At 38.1% G+C, this 14,412-nt stretch overlaps 1 protein-coding gene across 5 annotated transcripts in view; it reads right to left on the reverse strand.

Moving 5' to 3' along the window:
- usp43b (ubiquitin specific peptidase 43b) overlaps window positions 1–14,412 on the reverse strand; it is a 78,031-nt gene that overhangs the window by 36,152 nt on the left and 27,467 nt on the right. For all 5 annotated transcript variants that reach the window (XM_013135833.4, XM_020051010.3, XM_010874505.5 and 2 more), the window contains exon 3: window positions 11,443–11,531. In XM_013135833.4, the coding sequence (XP_012991287.3) occupies window positions 11,443–11,531 (89 nt within the window). The remainder of the gene's footprint in view (window positions 1–11,442; window positions 11,532–14,412) is intronic.

Genomic DNA, 14,412 nt, shown 5'->3' on the forward strand with positions numbered 1-14,412 from the left:
GGAATGCTGCATATGACCCCAAGAACACCATCCCCACCGCATCAAAGGGACGATGGACGGAGCCATGTACCGACAAATCTTGGGTGAGAACCTCCTTCCCTCAGCCAGGGCATTGAAAAAACCCACAGCCAAGGCAACAAAGGTGTGGCTCAAGAAGAAACACATTAAGGTCCTGGAGTGGCCTAGCCAATCTCCAAACCTTAAACCCATAGAAGTTGCCAAACATTCTATGAGTTGCCAAACATCAGCCTCGAAACCATAATGACTTGGAGAAGATCTGCAAAGAGGAGTGGGACAAAATCCTTCCTGAGATGTGTGCAAACCTGGTGGAAACTACAAGAAGCGTCTGACCTCTGTGATTGCCAACAAGGGTCTTGCCACCAAGTACTAAGTGATGTTTTGCAGAGGGGTTGAATACTTATTTCACTCATTAAAATGACATGGGTTTTTCTGGATTATTTTGCTGTTATTCTATGGTAGGTTTATTTGAACTGTTCAAATAAACCTACCATAGACTGATAAAGTACAATTAATCAAACACTTTAATTGATGTCTCTTTATTGCTTAATCTAAATAAATCACAGCTCTGAAGCTAAACAGATTTGTCCCTGCCCATTTTCAAAATAATGACACCCTTCTATTGCCTCTTGTGAACTAATGCTTGCAAATAAAATGATTAGCATAGCAAATGGTTCATTTTCAAAATATAGATTTAGTTTTCTAGCACTCACTCAGCTGTTTCTTTATTGAGTGTGCTTTGTACTATTGCCTTGTGTGCTCGTCCCAAACAACATTCATTATATAAAGGCATTAACTGCAGGCAACTCTGGATATTCAAATTAGTATTTTTTTAAATAGCAGGGTGGTGACCTGTAGTGGTACGGATTTAGTAATTGTAAAAGCATTTCGTAAGTATGCCTGAAACTATTCAAGCCTTTATATAAATAAAATAAATTTTTGGTAACATGTATATGTAATGACTGGGTGTAGCAAAAAGCTTGTGTTTCTAGAATAGATCCTAACCATGAAGTGTAAAAAAGTCAATTATACAAGCTTAAAAATTCCTACTTTTCAAACCAATTAGGGGTTCAGAAAACTAACCAAGAGACAACTGATCAAGCCTACGGAAACCAACACAGCAGCGCATCCGCTTCACCCAACAACCTTAAGCTAATTGTTTTTGGGGGGAGGCTATTTTTAGTGATGTTCATGACAGGGTTAGGTCACTATTGAAATTACTTTTTGAGAAAAGGGTAGACATTTCTGTGGTGTGATCATGTAACCAGAGAGCACCTTTAAATTAGCTGAAGTATTGAATCTCATCATCTTGAGATGTTTGGAAACATTCCATTGTTTATAGTAATCTACAATCTACACAGGAATTCAGAGCATTGCTGGAGAGGTTTATTGTTTAGAATTCTATTTAGTGGAAAAATAGATTAGGTTTTCTGGAAATTCATGCTTAACATTGATTATCTGATCATTTGGCCAGACTGGCAGATTATACTGAGTACAGTGCTCCATCCAACAGCAGTTACAGCAACTGACTGAGAAAGGCATGCTCTGAGGTCTTGGCTTACGATGCCATCCAGCCAGCCCTCTTGCATGAGTTACTCACGTTGGCCTCTAAAAAAAAACCACTAACCTCTTCCACAGGTGGGAGTGCCACTTGGATCTCTACGTTTCCCACAAAATGGGCAAAATTATGTTTCGCTTGTCAGCAAATGGAGCATCACTGGACTCCGGCAATGCTAGTTGTCCATTTAAAATATGTCAATGTCCACTCAGGAAATGTGTATTTCATTTTAAGTCTCATCTATTTATTTTGCTCTGAAGTCTAGATCCTCCCAAATTACTCTCTAATGATTTCCTAATCTTTTGGACCTGTTTTGGTGCATCTGATTGTAATTATACCCATTTCTGTGCTAGTAAATGTAGGTGTGTACAAACTTTTTCCAGAAAAGGAAATTGCATTTCTGTTTATTTTATTTTCTTGATTACCTCGAACGTAAAAAAAAATTGTGACTTTGTAACTTTGGTTACTTTTATAAATAAATGTAGTTGGAACATACATTGGGGAGAACAAGCATTTGATACACTGCCGATTTTGCAGGTTTTCCCACTTACAAAGCATGTAAACGTCTGTCATTTTTATCATAGGTACTCTTCAACTGTGAGTGACATTTTATTGCATGACATAAGTATCTGATACATCAGAAAAGCAGAACTTAATTTTTGGTACAGAAACCTTTGTTTGCAATTACAGAGATCATACGTTTCCTGTAGTTCTTGACCAGGTTTGCACACACTGCAGCAGGGATTTTGGCCCACTCCTCCATACAGACCATCTCCAGATCCTTCAGGTTTCGGGGCTGTCGCTGGGCAATACAGACTTTCAGCTCCCTCCAAAGATTTTCTAGGCCACTCCAGGACCTTGAGATGCTTCTTACGGAGCCACTCCTTAGTTGCCCTGGCTGTGTGTTTCGGGTCGTTGTCATGCTGGAAGACCCAGCCATGACCCATCTTCAATGCTCTTACTGAGGGAAGGAGGTTGTTGGCCAAGATCTCGCAATACATGGACCCATCCATCCTCCCCTCAATACGGTGCAGTCGTCCTGTCCCCTTTGCAGGATTTTAATCCATGACGGCGTAGTGTGTTACTAATGGTCATTGACCAGGTCCTGCCGTTTAGTTCTGGGCTGATCCCTCACCTTCCTCATCATCATTGATTCCCCACGAGGTGAGATCTTGCATGGAGCCCCAGAACGAGGGAGATTGACCGTCATCTTGAACTTCTTCTATTTTCTAATAATTGAACCAACAGTTGTTGCCTTCTCACCAAGCTTCTTGCCTATTTGTCCTGTAGCCCATCCCAGCCTAGGTCTACAATTTTATCCCTGATGTCCTTACACAGCTCTCTGGTCTTGGTCATTGTGGAGAGGCTGGAGTCTGTTTGATTGATTGTGTGGACAGGTGTCTTTTATACAGGTAACAAGTTCAAACAGGTCCAGTTAATACAGGTAATGGGTGGAGAACAGGAGGGCTTCTTAAAGAAAAACTAACAGGTCTGTGAGAGTCGGAATTCTTACCGTTTGTAGGTGATCAAATACTTATGTCATGCAATAAAATGCAAATAAATTATAAAAAAAATCATACAATGTGATATTCTGGATTTTTGTTTTAGGTTCCGTCTCTCACAATTGAAGTGTACCTATGATAAAAATTACAGACCTCTACATGCTTTGTAAGTAGGAAAACCTGCAAAATCGCCAGTGTATCAAATACTTGTTCTCCCCACTCTAGCTCACGGGCCGTATTCGCAAAACATTTTATCTTACCACTAGGAGGACTCCTAAACAGCACTAAAAGCACTAAGAGTTTCCTCTTAAAACCTATTCACAAAGCTGCTAAGACCAACTTTTACTAAGGAATGGGGAGAAGCTAAAAGAAAGACCCCGTTGCTATGGATGATGTCGTGTCCCGCGAACAAGCTTACTTTCTCTGCGTGATTGGCTGATACGGGAGGGGTCTCTGTCAGTGAATTCATCATATCAATACTGTAGAAGAATGTGTCATGTTGCTCTATTGAAATAAATATATTAAAATTAAAATGTAGGCCAAGTGTCACTGATTAAACATGAAACGAAGAATTATATACTGACTAGTCAAGATATGTTCAGGTAACTGTCATTCTCTTACATGTCTGGCAACTCGTAAAAAAATGTGTGTTAATCTTTTGATGGTGCAATAATTTGAGCAGTTATGTGTCCCACCACCAACTACACCGGGTGGTCGAGCTATGGCCATGAATTTGGCTTTGTTTGTAGTTGGTGAACATCAGGAGGAAACATCATGATATGGGTTCTGGAGACGGCATGTATTGTTTGATGTAATATTCTACTGATAGATGACTGAGATATACGTAGTTTGTCTGCGCTGCATAGCTGCCTTCTCCCTCTGGTGTAGAGTTGTCACAACCTCGAGGTCCGATATTATTGGGTTGTTTCTGTTTTTTGGTGAAGTGACAGCAGCCCTGACAAGCTCTACTATGATCATTATAACCTCGCGATTAAGGCGATCCCTTGTTAAAAGCTCAGTATCAATAAATGTTTCTAAAACGTCGACCTAATGACAAGACGGATTGCCGGCTGCAACCCTTTTAGGATTGTTTATGATTTGGTCTTAGTGACTTGGGAGTCCTCTTGACTACTCTTAACCTGGTTTTAGCGCTAAAACGCTCAGTGAAACTCCTAAATCAGCAAGTTAGGAGCTACTTAAGGAGCATTAAGATGTTTTGTGAATATGGCCCCAGGTATCTATGTGCCCAAATATTGAAGAAATCCAGCTTTTCGTGGTTTTACTTACTTTTCACATGATTTTACTCCACTTTAACTCAACGACGAGGTGTTTTAATACAGGATTTTTCTAGTAATTTGATCATTCAGTAATAAATCACTACACAGAGTTTGCACTTCACCAGGTTGCATAACAAGACATTTTACAAGGGGCACCGTTTCATAGGAAATGTTGCCAAAGCAGAGCTGTTTATATGTTTCCTTTCTAGGACGGCACCTGACAGATCCACAGGGGAGAGAAGGAAAAGTGAATAAAGCCCTATTCAATACAACCCAGCTGACACTGGCTCTGAGTGAAGCGCTCTCTTGGCAGAGTGGATCGCTCCCCTACGGACCTCTTATTTTCAACAGGAAACAGAGGAGCTGCCCATGTTTCTTGCATACAAATAACACTCAGGCAGCTTCACAAAACCCTAGATGCTAGATACTGATAGGGAAAACGAAACTAAATGAAAAGGTGGTGAAATTCCTGTAAAGCCAAATGGATGAAATCTGATCATTACTATATACAGGGTGGAGTATTTGATACACTGCCGATTTTGTGGTAGTGAAAGCAAAAATGGTACCAAAACAGCCTTGAGGAACACCAAAGGGTACAACAGACCATCCACACCTAAAAACTGATATCTTTCTGATAGGTAAGATTTAAACCGGGCAAAAACATATATAATATGTTTTTTCAATCATGGTGCACAAATCATGGTGCACCTGACACTAATTTTAACCATTTTATGTGAAAGGAAAGGTAGGGTGTTTCCTTATAAACACTGCATTTCATTTTAATTGCATGAAATGTTTTCTATGTAAAAAACTGAGTGTGATTTGTTAAATTAGGCACCTCTTTATCAATAAACGTGTTACAAATTTTGCTTAAATATCTATGGGTCAGAATGTGTAAAAAAAAAACTTACGTACTTACTTTTTCACATGACTGTACACAGATTGTGTTTCATTGTTTTTGTCAAAGAAAAATATTATTATATCTGAATAAATACATAATGAAAGTGATTATAACTGATGATATTATATTTATTCACCACTGAAAGACAAAAATGTGTCTTTCAGTGGTCTGATCAGGGGCATCGGACCGGGGAAAAAGGGGTACTAAGTATATAGGGCCCTAACATGCAGAGGGGCCCCCGAAAATGTTTGAATCTTGAATAAAGAGGGGAGGGACCCTCAGAGACTACTGATTTTTGTGCTACACCCCTGGGTCTGATACCTCACTGTTTTTCTTGTTGACTAAATACAAGCATTTAGCTGTTGAAAGAAAAGATTAAAATGAATTCAATGTGTTTTTGCAAGCAAATAAACACTGCATAGATAATTAGCTTTACACCGATTTCCCTGGAAATGTTTCCAAGCGTTTGTTAAGTACTTGATAAAATGTAATCTATTTGGTGAGTTCATTTTATGAAGCATGGATTTGATCAATCTATTTTATAACCTAAGGCTCATTAATATGAGTGAGAAGAAGAGACCGTATTTTATGACAGAAATTATTTTTCTCTGTCTGGCAGACATTATGTTCTGTACATAACAAATGTATTAAAATAGGCTATAGCAAATAGGTATAGGCAAATTATCACTTGTGTGGTGTCATGTCGTGCACTGAGACTATATTAACTGTACATTACCAGCCACCCCACAATTAGAGAGGTTTGTCCTGAGCATACAGAAAAAAACTAAGGAATTAGTTTCAGGCACAGTTAAATCCCTAAAGAACTTCCAAGCTATACTTATTCAACTCTATGAGAAAAATATAAATTAAGCAATGAGACAAAACAAGGTCATCCAGTCAAAATAATTCTGAAAAAGAGAGGTGATACGCTCAACGAGAGAAACTGGTAGGGGTTTTGTGCCACTGCGATGAGGCTGAGCTCCCAGTGAAACTGCAGAAAACCAAGTCCATAATCTGACATGCTCTGTTACCTGACATTTGGTTTCACCCTTATAAGCATCAGTTGACAGAAAAACCAGAGATTGTCACAGCATCACACGTAATAGACATAGAATAAGGGACTCTCTTTCATATTACTCTAGAAAAGCATTGACAGAGGTTTTCAATCGTTTAGCCAGGACTAAATCTCTCAGATAGTTATGCTGTTGCCTGACTAAAATATCTGGACTAGCCGAATGGACAAAATGCTATTCTTTATGCAAAGATGTACTGTAGCTATGGTTATGGTTTACAGGAGAAAGTACTAAACAGTCCAGAGCTGGGTATTGCATTGAACTAAAGCAATAGTAGCTCAACAAATATCTATTCAAGCTGTTTCAGCAGTTACATGGCAAGTTTTCTGCCAGCCGTCAGTGATCATCAGTAAAGTGTTGGAATCATGTCTGTTTTTGAGGGCAGGCTCTGTCTGGTGAGTTATGGCTGGTTCATGTCTATACACGCCCCATTTCTTTGGTGTCAAATCAGAAATTTGTCAGTGGGTAGCAATTAAAGGATGTTCCGTGACAGCTCTGTACTATTACAGGCATTACTCCAAGCAGAACATTTTCCATGGTTGGCAAATAAAGGGAAAAAAAACTAGCAGGAAATCGGAAAGTCAATGAAGATGTCAAGCAAGTCAACACAGGCTCCCCCAAAAAATCTGTTAAAAGTTATCTAATAAATGACCACATGCTTCAAAGTACTGACTTCTTGAAATCTGTTCTATTTTGCAGTTTTGCATAATCCTTTGTCATGGTAATTGAGATAAACCAATACAGCCTAAGTAAAAAAATAAATAAAGTTGGATGTAGGTATATTTTTGTTGCATTGTACTATCTGAAAATGTCCATGGAGTTTTGCGTTATTTATTCACTTGAACTTATTTTTGTACATACAGATGCGCATCCTAAACAAGGTTTTTGCACCATTTTTAAAGTCAAATTCAATGCTTTTAAAGACCTATTCAAGACCTCAACAATATATATAATAAAAAAAAAAATCTAAACTATTTCTTTGATGGATGAGAATTTATTGAGCCCAACTTCAATATAGGTTTTTGTAATGGTGCAATTTAAAATGCAAATGAATGATATAAAAATCATACAATGTGATTTTCAGGATTTTTGTTTTAGATTCCGTCACTCACAGTTGAAGAGTACCTATGATAAAAATTACAGACCTCTACATGCTTTGCAAGTGGGAAACCCTGCATAATCGGCAGTGTATCAAATACTTGTTCTCCCCACTGTATGCTGCAAATCTGTAATTTTTCCTTACATTTTTTTATTAATCCACCCAATCTCCCCCCAAAAATCAATCTCTCTCAAAATTCTATTCAATTCATTTCATTCAATGAACTTGCGCGTCGGCCATCAAAGAACTGAACCTCAGCAGTTCGTGAAGTGTTTTTGGATGCTTCCACTGGACGTGACGTAACACAAGCAGTGTAGTATAAGTAATTTATTTCAAAGGGGGCATTCCTAAACTGTTGATGGCTGAAGGCAATGCTGAACGCTCAATGGCTGTAGGGTAGCTCCTTCGTAAGGCGTTCAACATCTCCCACCATTGTTTCGTAACATAACCCCAAACTCTTGTCAATATATGTGGCGTATATGTTCACGTTCTAGGTCCACCAAAATGCACCTCGCCTCATACTAATTTCCTGCCGGCATCAACCACCTCCGAAACATATCTTCCTCCAACCATGTTTCATTAAACTTGCATCTCCCAATCTTTGTTCATCCCTATCTAGCAACTACTGACAACAATGAAAAGATGATACGCAGCCAGACATCAATGTCTGTACCTTGCTAATGTCAATTTAAAATGTATTTTAATGCTGGAGTCTCTCATTGTCTAAATCTAAGTTAATCAAACAAATACACACTAATTAGACGTTTCACCTGCCATACCACTGTGTGTGACAATTTTCCCCATCAGCCTTAAAAGCACCATCTGCAAATGTAATATCTCCAACAAATTCATGGTAAATTTTATGACCTTAATTTCCCTGATTTTATTTTAAAACCTTTGAAGACTGCGGGAACCCTGCTAAAACACATTTCTGTTAATCAATAGATGTTGTACTATTGTCAAACGGAAAAGGTGAGGGTTAAAATTTCATTAATGGACTGTCTGTCTGTTTATTTTCCCGCTTCATAAGAAACAATAGCACTCTCTATTTTGGAAGAGGCTGTGCACAATCACAGGATTAATCATGCATTCACTTGCAACCCAGTTTCCAAAAACAGATGGGACATTGTGTAAATTGTAAATAAAAATAGAATGCATGGATGTGCTATAATCAATAGAAAATAGTACAGACAGCATATAAAATGTTGAAACAAATGCTGAGACATTTTATTGTTTCTTGAATAATATTTCATTTCCACTTTCAATTTGATGCCAGCATCACATTTCAGAAAAGTTGTGACAGAGGCAACAAAAGACTGGAAAAGTTGTGTAATGCTAAAAAACTAAACCTGGTGGAATATCACACAACTAATTAGGTCAATTGGCAACAGGTCAGTATCATGAGTGGGTATTAAAAATGAATTCCAGAGTGGATAGGGTTGTCAGAAATGTGAATTAGGAGGGATTCACCACTCTGAAAGACTGCGTGGGCTAAGAGTGGAAAAATTTAAGAATAATGTTTCTTAATGTAAAATTGCAAAGAGTTTGGGGACCTCATCATCTACGGTACATAATATCATTAAATGATTCAGAGAATCTGAAGAAATCTCTGGACGAATCCAAAGAAATCCAAAGAAAAAAACGACACAATTCTGTAGTGGAAATCACTGCATGGGCTCAGGAACACTTCCAAAAACCTTGTCTGTGAACACAGTATGTTGCTGCATCCACAAATGCAAGTTAAAACTCTACCATGCAAAGAAAAACCATATATAAACAAGATCCAGAGACACTGGCGCCTTCTCCTGGCTTGAGTTTATTTATGATGGACTGAGGTGAAGTGGTAAACTGTCCTGTGGTCCGGACTAAAGAGTATAGGACCATCCGGCTTCTTATCAGCGCACAGTTCAAAAGCCAGCATTCATGATGGTATGTGGGTGAATTAGTGCACATGGCTTGGGTGACCTGCGTATCTGTGAAGGCAACATTAATGTTGAACCATATTCAGCTCCAGAAAAAATTAAGAGACCACTGCACCTTTTTCTTTCCTTTCCAAAAAGTTGAAAAGGAACGTTTTAGTGAGGAATAGAAGCGTTCAATTTGAACGCTTCTATTTTTTGACTTTTTGGAAAGGAAAGAAAAAGGTGCAATGGTTTCTTAATTTTTTCCGGAGCTGTATATACAGGTTTTGGAGCAACATATGCTGCCATCCAGACAATGTGTTTTTCAGGAAAAGCCTTGCTTATTTCAGCAAGACAAAGCCAAATCACATTCTGCATGTACAACAAGCATGGCTCCGTAGAAAAAGAGTCTGGGTGCTAACTATCCTGCCTGCAGTCCAGACCTGTCACCCATTGAAAACATTTCATTATGAAAAGAAAAATACGACAAATGAGACCCCGAATTGTTGAGCAGCTGTAATCCTATATCAAGCAAGAATGGGAAAACATTTCACTTTCAAATTCCCAGCAATTGGTCTTGTGATAGCAATTCTATCAATTACAACTCTTTAGGAAGTAGGTACAGAGACACAATTCTCTTGGCACAATTAGCAGTTTATTTCTTGCAAGATGAGAGAATACCCAGTCACAAAGTAACCATGGAGATTCTATAAAGTAATACAGGACAATCCTCAGTACCTATACAGAAAAAGGGGTGTGGTAAGATACTGCACAGCTGTCCTGTGTCAACAATACATGTTCCCTTTGTTCCATCCATACCTAGGTTTTTACCCAAAAGGGCAGGGTGTCCCCCCACCTTATCCCAGGGAACTAAGGACACTGTAGGCAACCTCTTCAACTCAGAAGGGCCACATACCATCAGGAGAAAGCACAGATACACTGATGGTTTAAACAGATAAACAGATTGACGGAGGACCCAATAATCTACTGATACCATTCAATGGCGACCATAGACAAACAGACAAAGACCAGATCCCCCTTTCCCACATTCCCTTTCCAATCTAACATGGGGACTCAGTACTTTTCCCATGTACAAAACACTTTAACCAGTAAATCCTTTATACATTTATAGAGTTAAGAATACATCAGTTCAAAAAATTCCACGACAGTCTCCTCAGTTCCCAAATGCTTTCAGGGTACTGTTAAAAGAAGAGGCAAGTATATTTCCAAAAACAATAACATTTCTCAGTATCAACATTTGATACGTTGTCTTTATAATATTTTCAATTAAATATAGGGATAGCCTAAATGATTTGCACATCATTGCATTCTGTTTTTATTAGCATTTTTCGCAATTTCACAACTTTTTTAGAGTTGTATTTTGATAAGTATATGCATATAATTGATTTATTCGACCAGAAAGAGAATAAAGTTCAGTTAGGCACACCACAAGGCTTAATTTAGCCCATGCAGTACAAAAGAGAGAAAGGTCATTTTATGTATGTATCTTCCAATACAACATGGCTTGGAATGTTCAAGACCAAAGATCCAAACAACCAGTATTAAAATGTATATTAGGTCAATTTCCAAAAGTTTCTGAAAATGTATATATATCATTCTGGAACTAAACTATTAAATTGGGGTTTAAAGGGATAGTTCACCCAAATAACACAGTTACACCTTGGTTTCGTTAATCTGTACATTTTGCTACATCCATGTTTGTAATTTTGTAACACGTTAACTTCTTATTGGATACATATCTTTCATTGGGAGCCTCTGTGATAGGAGTGGAGAGACAACTAATTTGGGAGGTACCATAACAGCTCCAGTACCTCCCATAGCTCTAGTCAATTCCAGACCACAGCTGTCTAATGCCTCCATTTCACAGAAACCTCCAATGGTACTGAAGCAAGCACTGGGTGGTAGTGAACACAAACTGAAAGGAATTACATAAGAAATTAGTGAAAACTCAATCAGATTGATCAATCATAGGAATCTATAAACTCTACCAATTAAATGTGCTTACTATTATTTTTCAAACCCAACCACCCCATTAATGAAACTTCCTATGTTATGATTGCGTGGTTCCAAGGGTGTAGCTAAGGAAACATACTTGTATTGTGCCTGGAAGTGTTCCTGTACAAAGCTGTAGCTTGCATCAGGCTTCTCCATAACCTGGACATTCTCTGTTTCACCAGGGCCCTGAAATAAATACGAGACAAAGAGAAACATATTGATGTTATCACATCCACTTCAATGAAAATATAAAACATATGTTTTGTCTGCTAACAGGTGCCGCAAAAATATATACTTTGATAAGGTTCTCTAGTGCTTGCACTCAGACTGGGGAGAAATAACTCTGGAAATAACTCTGCAAAAAAAAAGTATTCACATGAATGCAAAATCTTGGGATAGCCAACATTTATGTGTACAATGAAAATAAAAACAGAATGCAATGATCTGCAAATCATCTAAACCCTATATTTAATTGGAAATAGTACAAAGACAACATATTAAATGTTGAAACTGAGAAATGTTATGTTTCTTGAAAAATAAATGGCCACTTTGAATTTGATGCCAGCAATATGTTTTAAAAAAGCTGGGACAGGGGCAACAAAAGAATGGAAAAGTTGTGTAATACAAAAAATAACCTGGCGGAACATCTCACTACTAATTAGGTTAATTGGCAACATGTCAGTAACATGATTTGGTATAAAAAGAGCATCCCAGAGAAGATTAGTCTTTCCGAAGTAAATATGGGGAGAGCTTCACCACTCCATGAAAGACTGCGCAGGCAAATAGTGCAACAATTTAAGAATAATGTTTCTCAACATAAAAGTGTTTTGGGATCTCATCATATACGGTACATAATATCATTAAAAGATTGAGAGAATCCAGAGAAATCAAGGGACAAAGCCGAAAACCAATACTGGATGGCCGTGATCTTCGAGCCCTCAGGCCAATGCAAAACCACATTGTGCACGTATTACAACAGCTTGGCTCCGTAGTAAAAGAGTCTCGGTGCTTAACTGGCCTGCCTGCTGTCCAGCCCTGTCACCCATTGGAAAAATACAACATAGGAGACCCTGAAGTGTTGAGAAGCTGTAATCCTATATGAAGCAAGAATGGGAAAACATTTCACGTTTCCATTCAAAATTACAAAACATCTTGAACAAATGGCACTAATACAAAACGGGCATGCTTAAAATTTTAAGTATTCCTTATTATTGTTAATAGTAGTGTTATCAACAGTGGTTGTATTAGAAATAACAGAACACGTTTTTTTCTCAATACATATTATAACTATCTCTAATAACAGTAATAATTTCCCGATATTTAAAGTATGATTATTATTACCATTAGACCTGTGTTTGGGGCAGTTGTAAAAATGGAGGAAGCAATTCAGTAACTCCCAGAATCTCACTTTGACCTGTGATCACAAGGTTGTGAGACATATGCTTACGCAAAATAGTAAACAATACGTGTTCACAGTTATGCATGAAAGTGACAATACAAAATAAAATGTCCCCTATTGTCTACACATCATGGTTAATGCTGTTACGGTTAAGGTAGCAAATTAACTTCAAATAACTTTTCTTAAGAGTGAAGGTAGGTGTTCAGGATATTCATGACTACAAAGGAGCCTTTATGTGTTCATGTGTGTGGGTCTCAAAACAAATATACTGTAAATCAGTTCAACCTTGACAGCAACTTTTTTCACACAAAACATTTGTGAGTAAATATAGTAAATTACACAAAATTAACCCTTAATATGCAGAACCTTAAATACGCTGTTGTACATAGTATTTGCCCATGATAACAAATCTTTGACTAAGCTTTTCTTATCAACAGTGGTTCATTTGGGAAAGGCCAAACTAATTCCACAGTTCTGTGTTAGCACATTATTACAGAGGCGCCAGGCACTGGAAAAGTCAGTATATTATTATGTAATTATATTGTTTTAGGCTCTAGTTGATATCATGCTTTTTAAAGCTGTCAGGGCCTTATTACTCTCCAAGTTACTGCTGTTGTGCATTTACTCTTTCTATTGGTGCTTCCCCCAACACACAATGCTTTCTGTCCTGTTTATCCAAAACTGACTGCCCCTGTTCCCAGCCAGCCAACTCAACCATGATCCCATCGCACAAGTGGAGCTGAAAGGTTGCTTAGAATTTCAGCTGTGGAATAAAGTGCAGTGTGGTGTAGAAGTGGTCAGGCGGTAGTCCCTCCAACTGAACTGCTGAGTCCCCTTGAGCTAAGCACACACCAGAATGTGACCAAATCTTGACCTTTCCCTCCTAAATCAGCTCTTCAATCGAAACGTTCAATACAAACTGTTTCCTTTCCTCTCTTTTCCATTTACTTCTTCTTACTGTAGGAAGGCACAGCTGACCGAGGTAGGTTATAAGCACAACTACGCCAAGGCCAATGACCCTGCATTATGATCGTAGAAAATAGAGCTGAAGGAATTCACGCCCTGCATTCACTCACCTCATCAGTGACAGAGTTAGACTGGAGCTGGAGAGCTAATGCATTCCAAACCTATCTTTATGTAGAGATAACAACATAGCATTCAGAGACCATTGAGCCCAGTCCAGACACAATCTTATCACTACATTTCCTGGATAGCATGGCAGAGTCTACTGACCGTGAAGTGGAAGCAGAATTTTAGCAGCAACCATAAAGGAAGTGAGCGTGATGATAAATTATGCAACTCGAGAAGTCTTATAGACTTGCATGTCCTGTCTAACATTGAGATGAACATCGAAAAAAATATATAATTCCTTTAACTGTTCTGAAAATAGTAATTTGTTGTAATAGCAAAAACAAGGGTAATGTACCGGTAAACTACATTATTATTCATGCAGTATCATTCTGTGACAAACGCTGTGGCCTACTTTGATATTTTGACTTTCTAGTGTAGTGTACATAAAAACATTCACCAAGCAAACAGACAGATTTCATGACAGATTTTATGACTGGAACATAAGGTACTATAATGTGTATCCTTGATAAAAAGCTTTTCTAATGACTTTTCTAGTAAAATTGATAAAGAGAGACAGAGTTGCAAAGCCTGTTTTAA

The sequence above is a fragment of the Esox lucius genome, chromosome 11 (assembly GCF_011004845.1).
Source record: "Esox lucius isolate fEsoLuc1 chromosome 11, fEsoLuc1.pri, whole genome shotgun sequence".
Classification (NCBI taxonomy): domain Eukaryota; kingdom Metazoa; phylum Chordata; class Actinopteri; order Esociformes; family Esocidae; genus Esox; species Esox lucius.